Source organism: Anastrepha ludens, chromosome 5, assembly GCF_028408465.1.
Source record: "Anastrepha ludens isolate Willacy chromosome 5, idAnaLude1.1, whole genome shotgun sequence".
In the NCBI taxonomy this organism is placed as follows: domain Eukaryota; kingdom Metazoa; phylum Arthropoda; class Insecta; order Diptera; family Tephritidae; genus Anastrepha; species Anastrepha ludens.
In genome coordinates this window covers 6754256-6777429 of record NC_071501.1, presented here as the reverse complement: position 1 = coordinate 6777429, position 23174 = coordinate 6754256, and the positions used below count along the sequence as shown (strand labels likewise).

The 23174-nt window shown below is 36.4% G+C and overlaps 1 protein-coding gene across 2 annotated transcripts in view; it reads right to left on the bottom strand.

Annotated features, from left to right (window-relative positions):
* Positions 1-1447: 1447 nt before the first annotated feature.
* LOC128862909 (transmembrane protein 65) overlaps positions 1448-23174 on the bottom strand; it is a 72856-nt gene continuing 51129 nt past the window's right edge. Inside the window, exons 2-6 of one of the 2 annotated variants that reach the window (XM_054101733.1) lie at positions 9876-10001; positions 9584-9625; positions 9445-9512; positions 6839-7042; positions 1448-6739 (exon numbers count right to left, since the gene is read on the bottom strand). In XM_054101733.1, the coding sequence (XP_053957708.1) occupies positions 6602-6739; positions 6839-7042; positions 9445-9512; positions 9584-9625; positions 9876-10001 (578 nt within the window). In that variant the 3' untranslated portion in view covers positions 1448-6601. The remainder of the gene's footprint in view (positions 6740-6838; positions 7043-9444; positions 9513-9583; positions 9626-9875; positions 10002-23174) is intronic. The other variant, XM_054101734.1, reaches the window with a different exon arrangement.

The window sequence follows — 23174 nt, the reverse complement described above, 5'->3', positions numbered from 1 at the left end:
CAAAATCAATCGATTTCAGTCAGATGGTCGGGCCTGGTATTGGGTTAAAGACCCAAATGCAGTCCAGCCACATCACATCAAGCAGACAGTAAAACATGGTGGTGGCTCCATTATGGTGTGGGGCTGCATTTCCAAAAATGGTGTGGGTCCTTTAGTACGAATAGACGGTATAATGCGGAAAGAGGAATGCCTGGCCATATTGCAACAAAATCTGCCGGGTGTAGTGGAAAGATGGGTCTTGCTGCTGAAAAAGTAATTTTTCAGCAAGACAATGACCCTAAGCACACCGCACATGTTGTACGAAATTGGATGCAACGCCAAAAATTTCGTAACTTGAAGTGGCCTCCACAATCACCGGACATGAACCCAATCGAAAATTTATGGAGTCATGTAAAATCGAAGCTTGCCGAATATTCAAGTCCGCCCAGTGGAGTTAATGAGCTGTGGGAGCGAACACGCGATGTATGGGATGCTATTCCGACTGACTTTGTCTTGAGGTATACACGAAGTATGCCCAATCGTATCCACGAGCTGAAAAAATCCAAAGGATATTGGACATCTTATTAATATTTATTTTATTTATTGTAAAAAATAAAAAATGGGTTGAGTGCAAAACTGTAACATTTGTCTTTATTTGCATTATTGCTTGCTACTAGTGTTGTTGTTGTTGCCTTGACACCAAACCGGTTTGAGAGAGAGAGTACATACATGTCAATAAAGTAATGCAAAAAACATATTTGATTTGTTAAAACATGTCTAAAAAAAAATGTGTTGAAATAGAAAGTATTACATTTTGTTACAGTTTTGCTCTTCAGTGTATGTTCTTCTGAACCACAGCCTCCAGTCACTGTTACTGCAGTTTCCGAAATACAAATCGAAAGCATTGAAGGTATCTTTTGTGTTTTAGGCTTGTACTTCTTGATTATTAACTAATTTGGCAATATATAAGTACATACATATGTACATGCATAGGCATGGAAGCAAGGAAATTATGAAGAAAGCTGTGTTTGCCGCAACAATAAAATTGCTAATGGAATGCTCCTTATCTGACAGCGCTGATGAAATGGAATTAATTATTGTGAACCAACTAAGATGATGTAATGCTAAGTTGGTCATTTTGCACTTTATTACCTTTTTTATTTAATACAAGGTAGCTTAACTTATTTTGTTTTTACTTTTGTGATTTTTCCCCGCCAATAATTTAATCAGCTGTTAATAAAACTTGCAAAATGTTACTGGTTTTGTGTTCATCTACTTTTCTTAATTTTTTTCCTTTGAGAAAATAAGCTATTGGCAATTTACTGGATAATTTTTACATGAACAAACCGATTGCCTGCTGAGGTGCGAAAAACCTTTTCTATTGACGTCTCATGGCAAACGACCTGCAAAAACCCGCTCGGCTTCGGCGGCCGAAACTATTCAGCGAATAAATCGACATTACGACGAGTACTTTTTCATTTTGTTTATTATTACTTTTCAATTAATTTAACTACACTTTTTCACTACTCATTCTAAGCTTTATATTCTTATATTTATTCTAATATATTTAAATTTCAACTACTCTACTACACACATAAAAATAGTATTATTAAGTTTGTTATATTTTTTTCGGCGAATTGTAAAGCTCATTTTTGTGTTTGAATTTATGTAAGCATGCGGTATTTGTATGTATGTTTGTATGTATCATAAATACTACTATTGCTTAGCTTTAAATTTTAAACTACAATAATTGGTGTCAGCGAACGTCATTTTCCAAAACTGATTTTTAGTTTGACTTTCATGACGCATATGCGTGATTGCAATTGTTGCATGTACTATACATATATCGTTTATATATGTATGTATGTTTTTGATCCAACTTTTATATTAATAATTCCGTTTTCTAATACTGCCTTTGTGCAATTTTGAAAATTTTATCCCTTGAAGTATAATTTTTCATCGAAATATATTCATATAAGATCTAAATTTTAGAAATACATATGTATGTATGTATATTTCTAATAGGTCTACGTTTTCATTTCCAAAAGAATATCTTTAAATAGGACGGGTTTGCTTTGTTTCCGAAGTAATGCCTTAATTGGCTAAGAGATTAGTATGCGATCGTTTTCGACTTTGTCATTTAATTTAATTAAACCATTTTTGATTTTAAAATACTGTATTTTTGGCAGCTTTAATCTGTACTGTACTCTACTGTAGTACTCTAAGACTTTTCAAAGCTTTGCGAGTAGATGAATGAGTAGCGTTTTACACTAAAGTTGTATGGCAGCTTTTATTTGAGTAAAGACCTCTGACTTGAGAAGATAGTTTGGAATTAATTTTTACATATGCAAATTTGCATATGTATATATGAATATTAGTTTGGGTAAAAAGAAATCCATTATTTTCGCGTAAAATTTTTGCCCAAATGGTTTAAAACTTTAATTCAACCATGAAATCTTTAGCTCCTGGGCGATGCTACATCCAAATTCATTTATTTCTGTGATTTTATCGACATTTTCTCTAACATGAAAATTGCCTGAACGCAATCGAAGAAACCAAAATTGCACATAATTAGCTGTTGCAGTATCGCCACCTAAACACCATTCATAATTTGAGCGGCCTGGCTTGCATGGTAGCCTTTATCAAAATAAAACTGTAAAATGTACAAAATTTTCTCTTTGCTGACTTCCATTATTAACACCCTGTAACTCACAACTGAATGGAACAAACAAAAAAAAAGCAAAATAAATTTTTTTGGTCACCTGGACAACGAGCATAAACTTAAATTGTTTGATCGATAAGACAATACAGCCATCTATCGAGAAAATAATCGGCATCTGCAGGCACCCCGCATGACACTAACCACCCTTTCACATGCCCCATCAAACCCACTCATCTAACACCCCTCTCCCTCTGGGCTCAACCTGTCGAAACAGCAAGTTTCCTGAGCCTTCCATTAGATGAGCTAGACGAAGACGACCGGTGATTACACTACACTGACAGGGCAAAGTTACTGCTACAACAACAACAACCGAGGAAATAATGGATTTATTTTTCCCTAAACTAATATGTATATAAATATATATGACTTGGAAAAACTCTCTCAGGAACTACTACATAGATAATCTTTAGGAAGACAGCAGTAGAGTTTTATACAAAAATATTTTAATAACAATTTATAAGAAGTAAGTTTAAGATATTTTTCCAAAAGTGTGGAATTAAAGCCTGCCCGATGTAACCTACATTCAATTGCATATTGAAACATTTTCTATGAACTGTCAACTAAGCTAACAATACACATATTTATACTCTCACCTATGCACTCTTGCACTCTCTTCTTGCATTTGCTCATGTATTCTACTACTTATAATTCTTGTTTTTTTTTTTTTTTTTTTTTGCTACCAACTACAACTAATTCTCACTTGCCGAGCTTAAGCGCTTTCTTGTAGCTAAATATAACAATTTAGGTTCCACTTTTAGTAGGTAATAGAAACAGGTAATTTTGATTTTTGTTTTTTCTTTTTTTTGCATTGCTTTTGTTTTTGTTTCAGTGTAAGTTTTTAAAATAGCGATACATAGATAGAAGGTACATGTGTGATTGGTAAAAGGCATATAGTTACTTGATTCAAGAGTTGATTTTTAAATTGAAATGATGTTTTGAGAATTAAAATAAACCCATTCAAGGAAGGATATTGACACAAAAATGTAAGAAAAATGAGATAAAAGTATAATATTGAATCAAACAAATAAAATAAAACCAAATGAATAAAAAGAGTGTAGTTAGTTTTAATTCTTAAAGTACCACCAACTTTACCGTCTTAGCTGAAGAGAAAGAGAATTCGTGATAAACGCGATTGAGTCCATGCTTTTCATGTTTTTGGTTATTTATAATAATAAAAAATGGCAATAGAAACTGGGACAGTAAAGAATAAAGAATTCGTAATCAGAAACATTTCAGGTCTACGTTAAATATATAACATTAAATCAAGCGGTCGGTTTTATATTCCACGGAAAAAAATGTATTGAAAATCTCTTAGGCTATTAAAGAACTAACAATAATAAGGAGCTCTGGTCGACATTTACTTTGATAGCTAGGAGACAGCCAGTGCTTACTGATAGCGTATTCGTAATTGGTCCAGAAACGATTGACTGCCCTTTCGGTTGCATCTGAATACTTTGCTATTCGGCTCATATTGAAGCCACATCGCAGGAGACTGTGTGCAGGAGAAAGAGGTGGAAGGTGGCGATTCCTTCCGATCGGAACAGGAAGCCGCCTCTAAAGCTAAGCTGATTTTCAACATCGCTACAACCAAAGAAAGGCGTACTAACACGCAAAATACGTACAAATACGGTTCCTGATCGGTGGCATCCAGCTGGAGGAAACACAATCTTTTTCGAGCGAAAACATCAAATACCCTACGTACAGTCTGGAAAGCATCACATAGCTGAGGATATTTGAGCCTAGTGTCGAATTATGCAACAGCGACCGATATAAACGCACTGCAAGTTTTCACTAATCGATGTCTTCGGAAAGTCCTGAAAATCTTCTAGCCAAACACAATCACTGATATGTGGAGAAAATTACAGCAAACCCCAATACTCCTTGAGATTTTCAGATGAAAATAGAGTAGGATTGGCCACGTCCTTCGTAGGTAATATGCTGCTATTGAGTGGAATCGCCAAGGCAGCCGTAGACGAGTAAGGCCATCGAACACTTTAACACTTGCCTAACAACAATAGGAATCGACATAGTCAACATACTATAATTTTCAAGCGAAGAAAACTCGAATGGCATCACCAACCTATTCTCATGCCACATAAACCAACTCATCTAAAATCCTTCGGTCTACATATAGTCGTACCTAGACGACAATATTTGAGTTTCACCGACCCCAGCAGGGTTTGAGTAGTCCTGCTACAATAACAACAACAGCAGTATCCTCAACTCATGAGCAGTTATCCTCAAGTTACAGTATCCTCAAAAAACGCCACGTGTTGGAAAATATGTTACAAAAACTACAAAAGTATGTCACAAAAATAAGAAGAATTTTCGAATTGGAATGAATCGAAATACTGAAAAAAAATTGTAATTTAGAATCTCAAAATTCTAGAACACCGAATTTTTGAAAAATTTGCAGCAAAAAAATTTCCCCGGTAAATTTAAGTGACAAAACAATTAAAAGAGTTTTGGAGAATTTCAAAAAGGCGTTAGCCGTCAATAAATTAGAATCTACGTTTCCAATGCACTTTAGACCCTAGTCTGTCTTCCTGACAGCTACGTTGTGATTTAAATATTAAGTGATGAGAAATTACTAATAAAGGAAAATATACAGAATAGGTAAAACTCAAAAAGTAACACAGATAGTGTTCCATCCAAAGAGTGGAAAGAAATATAAAAAATTGGTTTTATAAGTCTTATACAATTTTTGAGAAACAAGTAAGTACAGGGTGGGCCAAATAAGACCTTCTAATGTTAAGCACAAATAACTTTTTTATTTTTTGACATATTTATTTTTCTCTTTTTGTAGGTTATAATTGAATTGTTGGAAATTTATTATTGAACCCTACATTACAACCGAACGCGTTAAAATTATCGAGTTTTTATTCTTGTCAACGATCAATTGTTTTAACGCAGCGTAAATATCGGCAACATTTTAATTCCAGATCAGCTCCCACAGCCTTCATGATTAGGAATTTGGTCGGTCGTTTTGAGGGACTGGGTTCAGTGGCCGACCGTCCTGGACGAGGTGCCCATCGAAATATTCGCACTGAAGACAACGTGGAAACTGTGCGGCAGAGTGTTGCAGATGATCCATCTCTCTCAATTCGCCGTCGTTCCAGCCAATTGGGCATTTCCAGAACGAAATTTCGTATAATTATAAAGTTGGATCTTAAGATGTACACATACAAAATTCAAATTGTGCAAGCACTTCTACCGCAAGACCACCAACAACGACTGCAATACGCATTAGTAGGTCTTATTTGGCCCACCCTGTATGTATAAATGTATGCGATATTTCAAATACAAAAATATGTGCCCATGAAGTTATGAGGAAGGTTTGGTATTGTTAGAAAATCACAAAAAAGAAAAACAAAAACATACAAATATGGAAATAAACAATACAAACAAAGACAGTTTAAAAAATGCAATGAAAAAACTATAAAGACACAATTTAGTAAACACAAAATGGAAAAGTTGGCATATATTTTTCGTTTGAAGTCTTAAATATTAAATTTTTAAATTCATAAAATATATATGAAAGTGCACATCGGACACCATACAACATTAAATAAAAACTGTAAATAATTGCATGTATTAAAAACACAAAAAATTAGTCCTTAATTAAAATATTTAAAAATTGCAAAATATGAAAAACGTTTTGATTACACAATGACTTATACACACTTGTGAATGTGAATTTACTTAAAAGTTAAAGTCTTCGTACAGCAATCCGCATTTTACGTTTTTTAAGTTACACTAACGATTAAGAAAACTTCGAATTATTTCCTTTTCATTACAAAAGAGTAATAAAAATAAAATAAAATTTTGTGCATACAGCACAAATAATGTAACTAAAAACAATTTGCTAATAGAAGATTTTTAATTACAAAATTTACTGTCTTAACACTTAACAGGAGTCACACCAATGACATTCGCATCCTCGTTCACAGCCACGTTTTCAGTTTTATCCTTCTTTTTCATGAACATTAATGGCATCATGCCCAGAAGACAACCTATTGTTATGCCGACAATGCGGCCCTGGAAATAAAAAAGGAAAAATACATTAAATTAGAAAAAATATGACACGTTTTCTTCCTAAATTTTAACCACTTTTCGGCACTCGCAATTTTTACTTACCAAATTTGCTGCATGCCGACTTGATTTCATTTCCATTTGGATTGGCGTCAAGTCCGGTAAACGGAAACCCATCATTTCGCAACCACGTTCCACATAGTAGGCCGATCCAATGCCAAGTATGTCGCTCACCGTATTACCGAGACCAGCTGCGGCCATTGTAGATATGCACATGAAAGCGCCAAAAATGCTTTCGATTGAGTCGCCCTGTAAATTTGAAAATCAATGAGTATCAGATTGGAATGAAAAGCTTAAAAACAGTAGTAAAAAATATAGGATTAGAATGAATAACTCTAGGACCGTTTTCTCGATTGCCTGTTAATAAACAAGCAAATTATCGACATTATAAATTCAATTTATTTTTCTTAACAACCAGTTAAATCTTTATTTACCGCTAGAAAATAGGCGATAGCACAAAAGAAGTATACAAAATAAACGGCCAAAACCATATGTTTAGGTGAATAAATGGAAAATATTATGCCTTGTGAGAAAAAGGGTTTAAAGCTACATCGTTAAAAGCAGAAATGGACATAAATAAAGAAAAACAGCAAATACTTCTAGTGCCAATGCCAGTGAGCAAATTTTTTCTTAGGAGGCTTACGGGATACTTAAACCTCTTTAGGCTGCGCTCTCCCAATAAGGGCTTAGCCTGGCGTAGCTTTTTGGTTTGGTGCCAGTATATCTCGTAGCCTTAGCCTTTTGTTCTAAGCTCTTCCTTGATGTTATGTTGTCCCATAACAAGGAAGGGTTCGATAGCTTTCAGTACCGAGGCCACATTCCCTCTAGCCAATGCATCTGCCGCTTTATTACCAACTGTTCTAGGATCCACGTAGGCTGGGTTAGATTATCGTGTTGCCCCTCTCCATAAGGTTGTGGAGGGAATTCACTTAGGCCCAAAGGCCCACATCTCTTCTAATTCACAATGTAGTCAAACCACTTTGCCTCTCGGATAAACTATAAAATGCTGTGAATCGCTACCGATTCCAAATCTGCTGGACATCCGAAGAAGTAAGAGTTTAAACAGCTATATTGCGTTCTGTCAAGAGCGGGACAGTGTCAGAGGACCCATATAAGGCTGATGCGATTTTGTGCTCTTGGTAAATTTAGTTTCTCTATGCACTCAAGGTTTATTGAGAGGATTTTACTTCAAAGGATGATACAGCCTGTTATGCAACCTGACTGCGGCTGAGAATAGCTTTTCGCTCATTCCGGAGTTTTCTTTGTAAATTGATTTTTGCACCTAGCCAGATGGCATACACTTCGGCTTCGAAAATGCTGAGAAAACTGCTCATCAGCACAGACAAATTTGCTTTGGGACCAAAAATCCCAGCGCTTATGCCTATAAGTAAGATGAACGGTTACAATATTCACAAGTCACATAATTGTGAGTGTCTCAAAAGGCACCTGAAGCTGCTCATCTGCAATAGCTGAGTGGTCTGCTATTAGAGAATTCAGGAACCTGGTTCAGTTGTGATGGTCGCTTGGGTTTAAATCATCACAATGGAGTTGTCTAAACCAGCACTAACCTGCTGAAATTGATAGTGCCAGTTCTTATAAACACAAACAATAGAATTTGCTTAACTTCTACTAAACTTTTCATTGTATGACAGTAAAATCTAGCTTTGACTGTTGTCTGAGAATATCATAAAAAACAACCAAAATAAAAATAAACTTAATTGTAAACTCTAAATAAAAATAAAACTTAATTATACAAACAAATAACGGAGCGAATTGAATCGATCAAACACTTTTGTTGGTAGATATTCGCAGTAATAGTCCGGGAGCCAGGGGCCGATTTTGGCCGGCGTTTTTATAACGTTAAATTCTTGACTATACTTGCGATTTAGCTTTCATGAATATCGAAAGTGAACGTCAGTAGGCGCGCCCGCGGTGGGTGTGATTGTGGGAGGGTACGAAACGTGTCGAAAAAAATGCCTACCAACTCCTTTTATACCGGATTAAATTTTTTTCATGTATTATTGACAATTAGTAGAATAAAAAAAATAGTCATCTGCGCCGTAGAGGGGGGAATATACGTCAGCTGAACGCAATGATACATTCTTGCTTCGGCTGACGGTCTTCCCACCGCTGTAAACGTAGCTGATCATCGTTATTATACTTTCATATGTGTCCAAAATTATGTAAAAGAATTTTAATCGGCATTAGTAGTTTTACTTTTTAATTTATTTTACAAGTTCGCCTGTTCAGTTCAGCTGACGTATTTTCCCCATTCTACGGCGCAGCTGACCTTTCTTTTTTATTCTACTAAATGTCAACAATCACAATGGACCTGCCGAAGGTCTAAGTGTGTCTTACGACAACCACCCTACCTAAATGTCAACAATACACAAAAAAAATTTCAGCCGGTATTAAATGAGATTAAAAAATTTTTTTTTCAACACGTTTCGCAGCATCCCACGCACGTACCCACCGCTACTGGACCAGGTGACGGTTGCTTTCGTCATCCATTGGATGGCGTCGGCATGAAATGATGAGGTCAAAATCACCCCTGGCTCCCGGACTATAACTGACCGAGACTCTGAACACAATTGCTCAGTAAAGTTGTACTGGTATAAGTATGTATGTAGACTTTAAATTATTTTAATTACCGCAACTATCATGACGAAATTATCCAGAAAGCCGAAAGCGAGGAATGGCACAGCGTTGACTACGCAAACTGAAAATATTGAATAAAATATTGGTGAATACAGAAAAGACTCATAAATTTTCAAATGAAGAGGTACTTACTTCGACGCAAATCTGCCATGGTGGGAGCGGGAGCCTTAGCCGCTAATGTGAAAAGGCAAATAAATAACAAGAAAACCACATTTACTTATTACTTTTAAATACATTTATAAGGGGTTAGTAATTTGGATTTCACTTAAATTTTTGCCATAATATGAAAATGAAAGCGAATTTCGAAAACGAATTTAGTTTAAAATTTTACTCAAAATTATAAATATTCTAAATAGAGAAAAAAGTGTGTTAGTGCTTTCTTTAGTTTACTTGTGAGATGAGTTTTTTTCTTTGTTCATTTTACCCGCTTTTTGTTTGAGCCAATCCTCGGGAAAGGCACAAAATCGGCCTGTGGGGTCAACATCGCCAAGACGTGGCACCTGCGAGGGGCGGCCAAACCGTGTACGCCATTGTGTTGCAGCCAGTTTGCCTTTGTGTTGTATGCCATATCGCGTGTGTACGTGTGTTACATTTATTTGGGAGTTTAGTGTAAATATTTCGTTTGTGTTGCCATCAGAATTGTCATCAGCAGCAATTGTGTGCGTATTTTTTTATTGTTTTTGTTGGTAGTGGCGGTGGCGGTGGCAATTGTATTGTACCATTGTGTTTGTTTTTGTGCAGAAAATATCCATGCGAAAGAATAGAAGGAGGAAAGCAAAATAAAGAAAAAAACAATTCGTAAATTGGAAAATAAAATTTGTATAGCAGGTTTCTATGCTACAATCGAAAAGTAATGTAAATAATTTTTTATTCGATGATAAATGATTAAATATTAAATATTTTATAAATTATCAAAATAAGTACGTGCATTTTTTCTAAAATAATTTTGAATATTTCAATAAAATACAATAGAATAAATTAAAAAAGAAACCGCTAATCTACGCTTATAGGCTAAAAAGTCTTACAGATACAGTCTCATTTCTTAAATAATTAAATAAACTTACTTTTTTACAATTATTTTCTACATTTCATAAAATAAAGTTTCAAAATAAATAGTTCCGTTATATTCAGCGAATAATTTTTTGTATGCTAAAATCGTACAAATACGCACGAACTTATGGACTGACCTGATACACATGTACATATGTATGTACGCTAATAAATATGTTCAGAATGCTCCAATTTGCACCGAGCAAAGGCTTTTTCGACATAAATTGCACAAAACCAACAAAAAAAGATTTAGAAACCATTAAATTAATGTGTAGATGATATACGAAAAAATCAACACAACCTCCACTCATATAACTTCGTTGGAGTCTGAACAACTGATTGGACGAGGCGAGTCTGGGGACACGTGTGAAATGAGTGAGCAGAATTCTGCTGCCGAGTACCCGGCGATGTGGCAGCCGAAGTTGCTCTCATAATTTTGCTTGGGAATAAACAGGGGAAATCAAACATAAAAATGGTATGCTCCCTGTTTTCTATATTATCAATTTGTTGTTGGGTTGCTCGCTACTCTTTCGTATATACTTTTTCGTAACGGCAGATAAGCGCGTACGCTCATAAAAATACAATAAAATATAATTAGATAGAAGATGGAATAAATAGAGCCTTCAAAGGATTTATGTTCCGTCCGGAACCTATTGTTAGATCTTACTTCAGATGGGAATAGCACGGGTTCTGATGGGATTTCCAAGAAATCAGGGACACGCCCGCAACTAAACATATGAGCAGACGCGCCTTTTGGGTACACATTCCATCCCCCTCATTATAGATTTTAATTGATAATGCTTTGATATAGAATTTACTTGCGCAAGGGTAGTAGTTGCGAATTCACAGCTTATGCTCAAGACATTACAATTTCAGTACCAAGGAAACATCTACAACAACTGGGTGAAATATGGTACTACGAAACGCCCTTACGGACTTAGTGTCCACCCAGCCAAAAGAGTGATAGTATTCTTTGAAAGGATTTATATAATTCTATTTTTAAAATCACTTTTATTAAATTGGAAAATTTTATAAAGAAAACTCGATGGGAACCGAAACTTCCAGGAAAGGCGTAAACCTCGTAAAGAGGCGTGAAAGAATACGTGAAAGAGTTGAATAGCTTCACTAAAACTGCGGGAATACATATATAAGTGGAAGTGAAATTTGGGATATTATTCGTACCGAGAAATTAAAATGTGGAAAATTGTGCTCAGTTGTGAATTATTAATCGAATAAACAGAGGTTGTTCACATAAGTTTCTAACGATCAATTTCAATGCCCTTCACAAGATTTACATATGTATTTTATACAGCAGTGTGAATTTTTCGACTAATGCTACTTCCTACATTTTAGGTGAATTAAGAAGTTCTGAAAGTTTCCTTACTCACGATCTCGTGTATTTACATTGTATTAAGCCATAATGGTGTAGATAAAAATTTTTACCAATTTTTTTATTTTTTCTAATGTTTATTATTTTTGTATACAAGTCTAGTTCTATCATATACATAAATTTTCCATTTATATGCGAATATAAAACTTTTTATCCTAATTTCGTAGTAAGTGGAAGTAAGTAACAAAGTGCAAATTTGAAGTTGATAAAAATTCCCGTTGATTTTAAATATAGTGTTTTTAGTTGGCTGTGTTGCGTGTTTTCGCTACGTTGAGAACTTTTAGCGAAGTATAATATTTACGCTGTGGTTTTTTTTTTTGGTTTCAAGAATCGTTTTGCTTCAGGAAAATTTCTATGTTTTTTATTTAATTATTTATTTACTTATATACCTTGTGTTGGACTAAAAAATCGAACATTTTTTATGGCATATTCTAAAAGTACATCATCTTAAAAATATAAATTCAAAAAATCATAAAGATCGGAGCACTAGTACGAAAGTTACATACCGTGGAAGCGCGACCTTATCCATAAATAAAGTGCACGCAAAACTTTAGACGCGATTATCTCGAAGTCGTGTTTTTTGAAAATTACCGTCGCAGTGATCATTATGTATCAAAAACTATTTGACCGATTTGCCTAAACTTTTTTTTTAATTATTCGAAGTTACAAAATCTGAACGGTTCACTCTTTATAAATATTTGCATAGTTCGCTGGAATAAATTTTTTTTTTAAATTTTTCAACCCCTCAAAAATCGTTTTTTTGGTGCAAAGCGGTTTTCATATCAAGAAAAATTTTGTTTGGGTAAATAAACCATTCAGATTCACTAAAAAACATTTTTCTATTGCGAGGTTGAATTAGTTTTAAAGGTTTTTTTCGAAGATTTGGGGCTTTATTGTGAAAAAACGGTACAAAATATTTTATTCGAAGTATTGGCCATCGCTAGCTACAACTTTCGCCCATCTTTCGGGCAATTTCCGGATGCCGTTTCTCCAAAATTCTGGCCGCTGCTTGGCTATCCATGACTCAACCCATATTTTGGTAGCCTCGTACGAGGAGAACCGCTGGTCCGCCAAATCGAGACTCATATGCCGGAACAAATGAGAATCGGAGGGAGCTATGTCTGGACTATACGGCGGGTGGGGTAACACTTCCCAGCCAAGCGTTCCAAGGTATTTTTTGACAGGTTGAGCAACATGCGGCCGAGCGTTGTCATGTTGCAAAATAACCTTGTCGTGCCTTTTTACCGTTTCCGGCCGTTTTTCTTTCAATGCCGGGCTTAAACGCATCAATTGCAGTCGGTTACGATCTCCCGTGATTGTTTCGCCCGGTTGAAGCAGCTCAAAATATACGACGCCGACCTGATCCCACCAAATGCAGAGCATGATTTTCTTGCCGTGAATATTCTGCTTGGCCGTCGACGTTGATGCGTGGCCGGGCAAACCCCATGATTTTTTGCGTTTTGGGCTATCGTAGTGGATCCATTTTTCGTCGCCAGTCACCACCCGATGCAAAAAACCCTTCCGATTTTGTCGCTCGATCAGCAATTCGCACGTAAAAAATCGCCGTTCGACGTCGCGCAGCTTCAACTCGTACGGGACCCAATGTCCTTGCTTTTGGATCATTCCCATCGCTTTTAGACGCTTGCAAACGGTTGATTTATCAACGCCCAATGATTCAGCAAGCTCTTCTTGGGTTTGGCACGAGTCCTCGTTTACCAATTCCCCCAATTCCGCGTTCTCGAACTTTTTGGGCTGGCCAAGACGCTCCTTGTCTTCGGTGTGAAAATCACCACTTTTGAATCGTCGAAACCAGTACTCACATGTTGAAATCGACGGAGTATGGTCTGGGTAGGCCTCCTGCAGCAATTCACGGGCTTGGGCTGTATTTTTTTTCAAATTGAAGCAGAAAAGCAAAGCTTCCCGCAAATTGCGTTTCGACGGCACGAAAGTTGACATACTCGGAGCACGAAAACACTGCGTTGCTTATACTTCAGCGAAATGACAGATACTGATAAACAAAGCCTAGGGATGAGGCTTTGTCATGAATATATATTCAGTATTGCCAACGCGATAAAGTGATAAATAGCGCCATCTGTGTGTCACCTTTAAAACTAATTCAACTTCCCAATACAATAATTATTTAATTTTTTTGATTTCAGTTGAGCTGCTCATGCGCTAACGTGATCACCGCAAGCCTCTTCTAAAGAACGGCGTTTCGGGGGAGGGGCGATATCAACAATAAATAATAACATTTTTTAAAATAAAAACTCCAAAATGTATTCTTCGAGAGTTACTCTTCAATATGATATATGCCTCATTTGAATAAAAGTTCTAAAACATATTTAAAAAAAAAATATGACAATCGTCCATTTTTTCGGTGTTATATACCCCTTAAATAATCATTTTATACTTTTTGGAAAAGATTGAAAATTATTCTCAACCAATACTTGGTTTTACACAAAACAAAATAAAAAAAAATTTAATAAAAATATTTATCTGAACCAAAAACTTTGAACTGCATTTTTTTCTGCCTTTATGTGAGGCAATTTCACAATGAAATATTGAAGGTAAAAAAGCAATAGCAACTATTCTATTGAAGCACGATTAGTCTACTACTATATTAATGTAAACGACAACTTTTTGTCGGAAATAAAAACTAACTTGGAAGTACAAAAATTATTGGCTGAACAAGTGCGTCATGTGGAGGATACAGTTACAACTATTCAAAGTGTCCAGATGGAACTTGGGGGAAAAAAAACCATGACTTGCACCTAACTTTACTATGCTTCGCTCACTTTTTGACCGCCAAGTCAGGATTATCCTTACATTACTAACTACTTGACAAGCTACCTGCACTTATTTCAATTAATTATTATTATATTTTAAGGGCTTTCTTAATTAATTGATATATTTTTCTTTTGAAAAGGAGCTTCTTGACATCGAGGCTGGCATTCATTTACATACGTGCTCTGGACACTTCATCCACCCATGTGAAGGTAGGCTCATTTCATTACCAGCTTTCTGATATTGAGGCCTGCAATGCATTCACTGTAAACCACTAAGCGAATTGTTGCTTTTAATCACACCATTTAAAAAATTTAATATATTTCCTACAGATTTTTTTTTTAATCCACTTTTACTCAAAATTTTGCAGAATTAGCAACCCAGTGTTTTGCTATGAGAGCCGATTTGTCAAGAGGAAACTTAAAAGCTGTTTACTTTTATTACTGAAAAAGTATTACAAATAAAAAATATTTAATATTTAAATTTTTGTCTTGCAGTGAGTTGTTGCATATTTTCTTCGAGTCTAGTCCAAAATCTATAAAAAAATTGTACCCATAAACACATAAAAGGCACTAGAAATAGACTTTCAACAAAATTGAAATTTTTTGCTTACTGCGTTGTATTCTGTAAGCAAATGGTACATATGTATGTATCTACTTATACACACTTAATATTTATATCAATGTGGACTCATGTAATATACCGTTGGTTATTAGAGGTGTGAAGCAACGCATAGCAGGGGTAGCGCTTTTCATTACACATAATTGTTCATATGAATTTCTGATGAGGCACGCGACTGAAAGTTGAAGGAAAGCAACCAAGAAAAGTGTAAAAGGTAAATGCAGCGATAGTTGAATCTCAAAATAGCAACAGCAGCTCACAAGCACTTTTAAAATTAATATGCATATGAAACTCAGTAAAGGCAGACACAGTCCCAATAGCAAATTACACACCTGGTTGCTAAGCTGAAATTTGCATTTGAATCACTGTAATGTAGGAGGAGCGCATTTTGTGCTGGGTACGAGTATTTCTATATCAAAATATATATAAAGCAGTAAGAAGTTAATTATATTAAATGTCGCGTGTATGCCCCGGTAGCTGCCATCATGACTGTATATGTGGACTTTTCCGAACTAATTTTTTAGTCCCATGCATACATACGCCAGCACCATACCCCCTTTAAAAGTTAAAATTTATGTTTTAAGTGCCATTGGCCACAATTAATTCTCGTTTCCATTTTGTCGCCAAGTCTTGTGACCTTGTTTGTGACGTTAGTCTGTATATAAATAAATATTTATATAAATAAATAAAGCGACAGTTGTTGAAATAAATTGCTGTGGGCAGCGTGAAATAATGAATGAGGGGATAAGCTGCTCAAATAATTAATGTTGCTCCACCAAGCCATCAAGGGAGGACCACGCACTAAAGCCACGGAAGAATGACAAAAATGGCGCAAAAATGAGCGAATGCCTGTATTTAATTTGAGAATTAATGAGTATTTATGAATGATATTTACAAAGGAAATTAAAAGCATATAAAGCGGGAAAATTTGAAGTTTTGCTAAAAGAAAAATAATTCGGAATTTAATGTATGTGGTGCCCTACCCAATGGTAATCACGCCTTTGACGTAGGTATTGGGGGTCGATGCTTGAAAAAGATTTTTTCTATAAGTTTTCTGTAGGCATGGGCAAACTGCCGGTTGCGTTTTTGCTATGAAAAAGATTCACATAAACATCATCTACCGCAAAATGACACTTCATTTGCTACTGAAAAAATTTTTAATTGCATTAATTTTTCAGCAGCGAATAGCAGAATATCCATTGGGAATTTCAAATGCGTAAATAATATACGGAAATAATTAAAATATAATTAAATATACAAGAATTAAATGAACATTTTTTTTGTCAAGACTCTTCAGTAGACTGCTCCATAAAAAAAATCGACGTCTACTGTTTTCAATTTACACTTTTGAGTGCATTTATTTATTTACTAAATGATTACCGAAAATTAACTATAACATTTGGCCTTAAGCTTGGCTTATGTGAAGTTTGCATTTGTGTATTTGTACACGCACACGCGTCTCTTGGATAGTTGATAGCTTAACTATGATTTGTGGGATGCATTGGTGTAAGTTCCTTTAAGGTGTATTTTAATTTATATATATATATATATATTTTCTAAATTTTGGTGTTTTCACCGAGATTCGAACCGACGTTCTCTCTGTGAATTCCGAATGGTAGTCGCGCACCAACGCATTCGGCTACGGCGCCCGCCGCACGAATGCTATTTAAGGTAGCCGAGGTGGGATATGATAAAGTGAGCACGTGGCTGGAGGGGCGGTAAGGAGGGGAGATGTTGTTAAACAGATGTTCATGTGCATATTTTAGTGTGTTCAAGTTCAATTTTATGAAGTGAAGTCTGTTTAGGTATCTGCTGTTTGGAGTTTTTGTGAGTCTGGCAGTTTCTGTTTATGTTTCCATGTTTTACATATCATGTTTTTGAGCCAGTTTAGAGTTATGTTCTGGGTTTGAATGCAGTTGGTTTTATTTTGGTTAATTTCGTTGTAGTTCCGTGTTGCCTTTGAAGGTGGCATATTTGCCTTCTTTGCCGATTGATAAGCAAATCCGGTACATTTAAATGAGACATATTCTTAAATCAAACAATTTTAATTATTGGGTAATGTTTGTGCTTTCGATAACCATGATAGGATGATAGGATATAGCAAGTCATAAGTTTTAATACACACTTGAATATAAAACAGAGATATACATATGTAAAGTAAATGTAAAAATTTCCTTTTATGGCTAAAATCATACCTGTCAAATACGAGGGGCGTTCAATAAGTACCCGTGTTAGAAATGAAGAAATATTATTTTTTTTAAATTTTTTTTTTTTTGAACATAGCACCCTTTAGAAAGATACACTTCTCCCAACGCTCCTTTAAAAATAGGATTTGTCGAGCTCTCCAAAATACGCCTCTGTATCGACGATAACTCGTTTGAACGACATTTTTTTCCCGCACGCCATTTCTTCAAGTTAGGGAACAAGAAAAAGTCGCAAGCAGCCAGATCGGGTGAATACGGGGGGTGTGGCAGCAATTCATGCAGTTTGGCGAGGACAACTCCGGATGAATGTGCTAGTTATCGTATCTGTGCGTTAGCGTGGTGAAACAGCACCTTCTTTTTCGTCAAATGCGGCAGATTCACAGAGAGAAATCCAGTGTTTTGTTGTATTGGCTGCTTAGTTTCTGGTGTGTAATGATGTATCCAGATTTCATCAACGGTGACAACTCGACGCTAAAATTCCTTCGTATCTCGCTTAAATTGCTCCAAACACTGCTTCGAAGTTAACAACCGCATCCGCTTGTTGCCCACCCATCGGTCCGACCATTTTTTTATCGCCCACTTATCATGTAAAATATTAATTGCCGTTCCGGTCGACACACCTATTGCCTCTGTTACTTCGCGCACTTACGTTCATCGATCAGCGAGAATCATCAAAAACCGATGTTCGCTCACGTTTAATTTCGTTGAACTGTGGTCATAGATGGTGAAGCGTTCCCATAGGCAGTATTCGACTTTGCTTTTACCTCCTCCCATTTTTGCCCATCCAAACACAAAAAGTGAATTACCGAACGATACAGGTATTTTTCCATTTTAGCGAAAATCACGAAACACGTCTTACTCGAATAGCTGTCAAATCCAAGCTTACCTATCAATCAGTCTGAAATTGGTTTTGGGTCATTTGATAGATGGCAGCACACGATTCTAACACCAACTTCCCTCAGGAACACCCTCTGTCATCCCACACGGGTACTTATTGAACCGCCCTCGTAGAATCTCATTTGCTGAAATTGGTAATACTAAATCTCATACATTTTTGTCAACTTTTGGAGTACCACAAGGTAGCATTTTTGGTCCTACCTTTTTTTCTACTTTTCATTAATGACGTTGGAACTTCAAGCATTCTAAATATTTACTCTATGCAGACGATTTGAAACTTTTTCGCAGAAGCTACTTCGCTCAGATCAAATTACCTCAATTTCGCCCCTCTTACGAGACCTCTTACAAGAGGACTTGAAGAGTTTAATCGGCTTACTAGAAGTCTTGATCTCGATTTTGCGATGCCAAGGCTTCTGCTTAAGTAATTTATTGAGTCTATTATTTATCCCATAAACTATCTACTTATTTTTAGTTCTTAAGTTTTTGTTAAGTAATCCTGTAAATCTATCAGAAAGGACACAATAGATCTTTCAGGACACAGTGATAAGCCCCCTCAGAATAATATTTAATTTCTGAGCAATGAAATAAGTACTAACACGTCAGGCCGACGCGACTAATATTGATTTTATCAACGTTTCTATAATTTGTCTACCAAAAAGGAGTCGTTTTATTGTTGCATTGATACTCTGTTGCCACCGTAATAACAGACATTTGCTTGACCGGCTGCCCGACTTTTCACCTTGGTTGTAGTGGTACTGAAAAAAATATCGGATTTTCTCTTTTTTGCCTTGATTTTGGAGCGTTGTAACACACAATTGGCTACACCAAACACAACAATTCCAAGGAACTTATTGTATTTTCAAGCGTAAAGTCACCTCTAAATTGGCGTATAAGTAGTGTAAAACGATGCAGGGCATAAGCCGTGAGATATGACTCTGTGAAAACATTTAGCGAAACATATCCAGCACTCCTTACTTCACCTAATATTTTATACTTTCCAAGCTACAAATATAGTAAAATAATAGCTATTCTGTTGAACAGACTGCCAGACTTGCCATGATGGCAAAATGCTAAAACCTAACGATAACGCTGGTGTTTTACTTTAGCGAACTTTGTTGCAAACTTTGGAAGCTATATTGGGTTTCCGATTGTCCAAAATTGGTGTCCTCAGTGGCGCTGAAAAGCATTGGCATGCATTTAAATACTTACATTCTTCGGTGCGTTACCAAAATGGCATTCCCCTTCGCTAATTTTGATGTGCATTAAAATCAGCTGCAGTGGCGTGTCGTGACCAGTTTGACTTTGCCGCTTAGCGTGTTAAACTGTAAAATGGCAAAGTGAATATTTGGGTTGAACGTTCGCAACCGAAGTGGAGTCAAAAGGACTTATAATTTACAGCCACCTTCTACTAATTGCACATGAAAACATGCAATTAAACTCGATTTAAGCACAGTGCAGCGGTGGCATTAAAAGTGAAATGTTGCAGTGCTGCGCGCCACAATGCCATGTGCTGGGAAAATGGCGGCAAAATGGCATAGACACGCGAAGTCAGCACAAATGTAATTAACTGGCAAAAAAAGCCTGCACATGAAAAGTAGAGGCTTATGATGCAGGGGAAATGCGCTGTAATATTGCTTACATACCTACATTTGTGCGAGTATTTTTAGCTGCGAAAGAATTCCCACACATATTTGTTGGCAGGAGTATGACCATAAAAAAGGTGGAGTGAAGAAATAGTAGAATGTGTACAGATGTACAAACATTTATGCCTATTATATACGAGTATACGGAAATTGTCGCTGTGTAGGTGTGAGCGTGACTACTATTCGGTGAGTACTGGTTCGAAGCCTATTCTGGGCATGAAAAATTAAATTAAAAATTACTAAATTCTAAAAGTTTCGATTAGTTTAAACTATTTTAGATTTTTGATCCTTTAAGAGAGATTTGCAATTCCAATGAACGGCCTGTAATGTACTAAACGCTTTCAAAATTGCGGCTAACGACTCAGAAATTCAGTTGAAATTTTCATAAGTAATAGCTTTCAAATGTTGCTTGGCGATGAACTTCGCCATACGTAAGCTTTGAGGGTAATTTTCACATTGCCAGATCGAAAAAATTAACCGCGGTTTATTTATATTAATTTTATTTTAATACTAAATGTAAAAATTCGTATATATTGGGTAGCCTAAAAAGTTTGATAGCCTCCGAAATCGGAATGAACTGAATCCTAGGTTAGGTTTGATACTTCCCTTTCAGGATAAGGAGCTCACATGGATGAAAATATAAAATCATTCAATAAGGTACTAATGAAGAAGAAAAGGGATAGTAGGGAAAAAGAAATAGGTAAGAATTCATGATTCACAAGAAGACTAGGTATTTAAGGCTGTGTTAACCGCCTTGAGCGGATGATGTCCAAACCTGCTTTCCGCAGGCGTGGAAAACAGTGACAGCCAAATTGACTAAATCTCAGTCTCGTGAAAGCAGGGCAGTTCATGAGAAGATGCTGAGATGGATATACCATGCATTTGAAATTGTCTTCAGTTTTACATGTCAACTGCTTTGACTATACACACTGCGACTGCAAACATTGAAAGTGATTAGAAAAGGCCAGAGTTCTGCTGTAGCTGTCGTATGGCTTTCGAATTTGTTGTCGTTGTGCTGCCGCAACTGCTATTACCTTTTTTGTATGTTACAAGATGACCTTAGGATGTAGCTTAGGCCGAACTGGCAATATGTAGACTCCGTAGTTTTTCAAAGGTTGCAAAGTTTCAAGTCATGGATGTACTTTTCTTTTAGAATTTGATGTGGTACTTTGTTATTCACCCACAAAGCTGTTTGAAGTCGCGCAGTTGGAGTCATGGAACAGATAAACGAAACAATTTAAAAGCTGTGCTGTAGATGCAGCTGTTGAAACGTGCATAGCATAGCAAAGTCAGAATTATATTCAGAAGAATTATAGCTTTCGCAGTCAATTTTTAATTGCTGCTGCTATTTTGCTGACAGTTTTTCAAGTGCTGATCCACCGCATATTCCAGACAGCTGCCGCAAAAGGGATTCCAAGTAATGCCAAAAACTGAATCTTAGTGATGCACAAACTCATTCGGCCATGGCGGCCGCGTCCGTTGATATTGTGTTAACACTAAATAATCTGTTTGTACGAGTGTAAAGATTTGGATATAAATATATTGCACTTACAACAAAAATTAATGCGTCAAAAAATCAAGCATTTCGATACAAGTTTGCAAGCTCATCACATTCAAAGAAACAAAAAAAAAAACAAAATACTAAACAGACGTGCCATCCTAATATTCAAAGATGCATGTATGTGTGTACTTACGTATGCAATTGACACACTAAAAATTTACAAACTCACAACCTGCCCAACTTATGGTACATCAAATGTGGACATATTTTACTCCTTGTGTGCATATAAAATGCTCTTCAAAGCAGACATGCCTGAGTAAATTTGCACTTTATGCAAGGTTAATGAGTTCACAAGTTCACATCTCCAAATGGATAGAAAATTTTAATTTCTCTACTTAATAGGTGACGGATTTTAGAAAGAGGCACTTTCATAGCTGCATTGGTTCATCATAAGCATGTATGCGTATGTATGTAAGTATGTATGAAACCAGTTTACATAAAATGGAATATATAATATTTACGCAAGCTTTCACGTACAGTTATTCATTAATACAAAACACTTTTTTATTTTTATATTAGGTCCGTAACTAAGTTCTCGCTGTTTTTTTTTTTGGATGAAAATACAATTTTATTCTGAAAAAATGGTTACAAGCGAATCATTGAAAGTATGGCCCATCGCTGGTTACTATTTTTCCCCATCTTTCTGGTAGATCTCGTATTCCGTCGCGGTAAAACTGTTCATCTTTTGAGGCTATCCACGGATCAAGCCATTTCTTGATGTCTTCATATGAATGGAACTGCTGGTCAGCTAGACCATGTGCCATCGATCGGAACAGGTGATAATCGCACGGCCCAATATTTGGGGAATATGGCGGGTGGGGTAGGATTTCCCATTTCAGTATTTTCAGGTAGGTTTTAACGGGTTTGGCAACGTGAGGCCGAGCGTTGTCATGCTGTAGAATCACTTTTTCATGCCTCTCCGCGTATTGCGGCTGCTTCTCGCGCAGTGCTCGGCTCAATCGCATCAATTGAAGTCGATACTTATCCCCACTGATGGTTTCGCTTGGTTTTAACAGTTCATAATAAATAACACCAACTTGGTCCCACCAAATACATAGCATAACCTTCTCAGGGTGAATATTCGGCCAAGGCGACGACGTAGAAACATGGCCGGACAGTCTCCATGACTTTCTTTTCTTTGGATTGCTGTAATGAATTCATTTTTCATCACCCGTCACGATGCGATGAAGAAAACCCTTCCTTTTTTGCCGCTGGAGCTGTTGTTCACAGGCGAAAAAACGACGTTCATCCTTGGTTTTAACTCACAACGAACCCAAGTTCCCTGTTTCTGAATCATTCCCAAAGCATGCAATCGCTTCCCCCGTCTTGGCCAATGCAGAGGTGCAGAGGAAGGTGGTGTGCGCCGGCGCATTGTCGTGATAAAGGGCACACACTTTGCGCATTTCAAGTTTTCCGGTCACGATTTCCCGCACATTGTAATAAGTTAAATTTAACTCTTCACTGATCTCACGTAGACTAGCACGACGGTCAATGTTCAAAAATTCACGAACCCGGTTCACATCTTCGTCTGTTTGCGTTGTCGAAGGTCTTCCAGATCGCTGTTCGTCTTCGA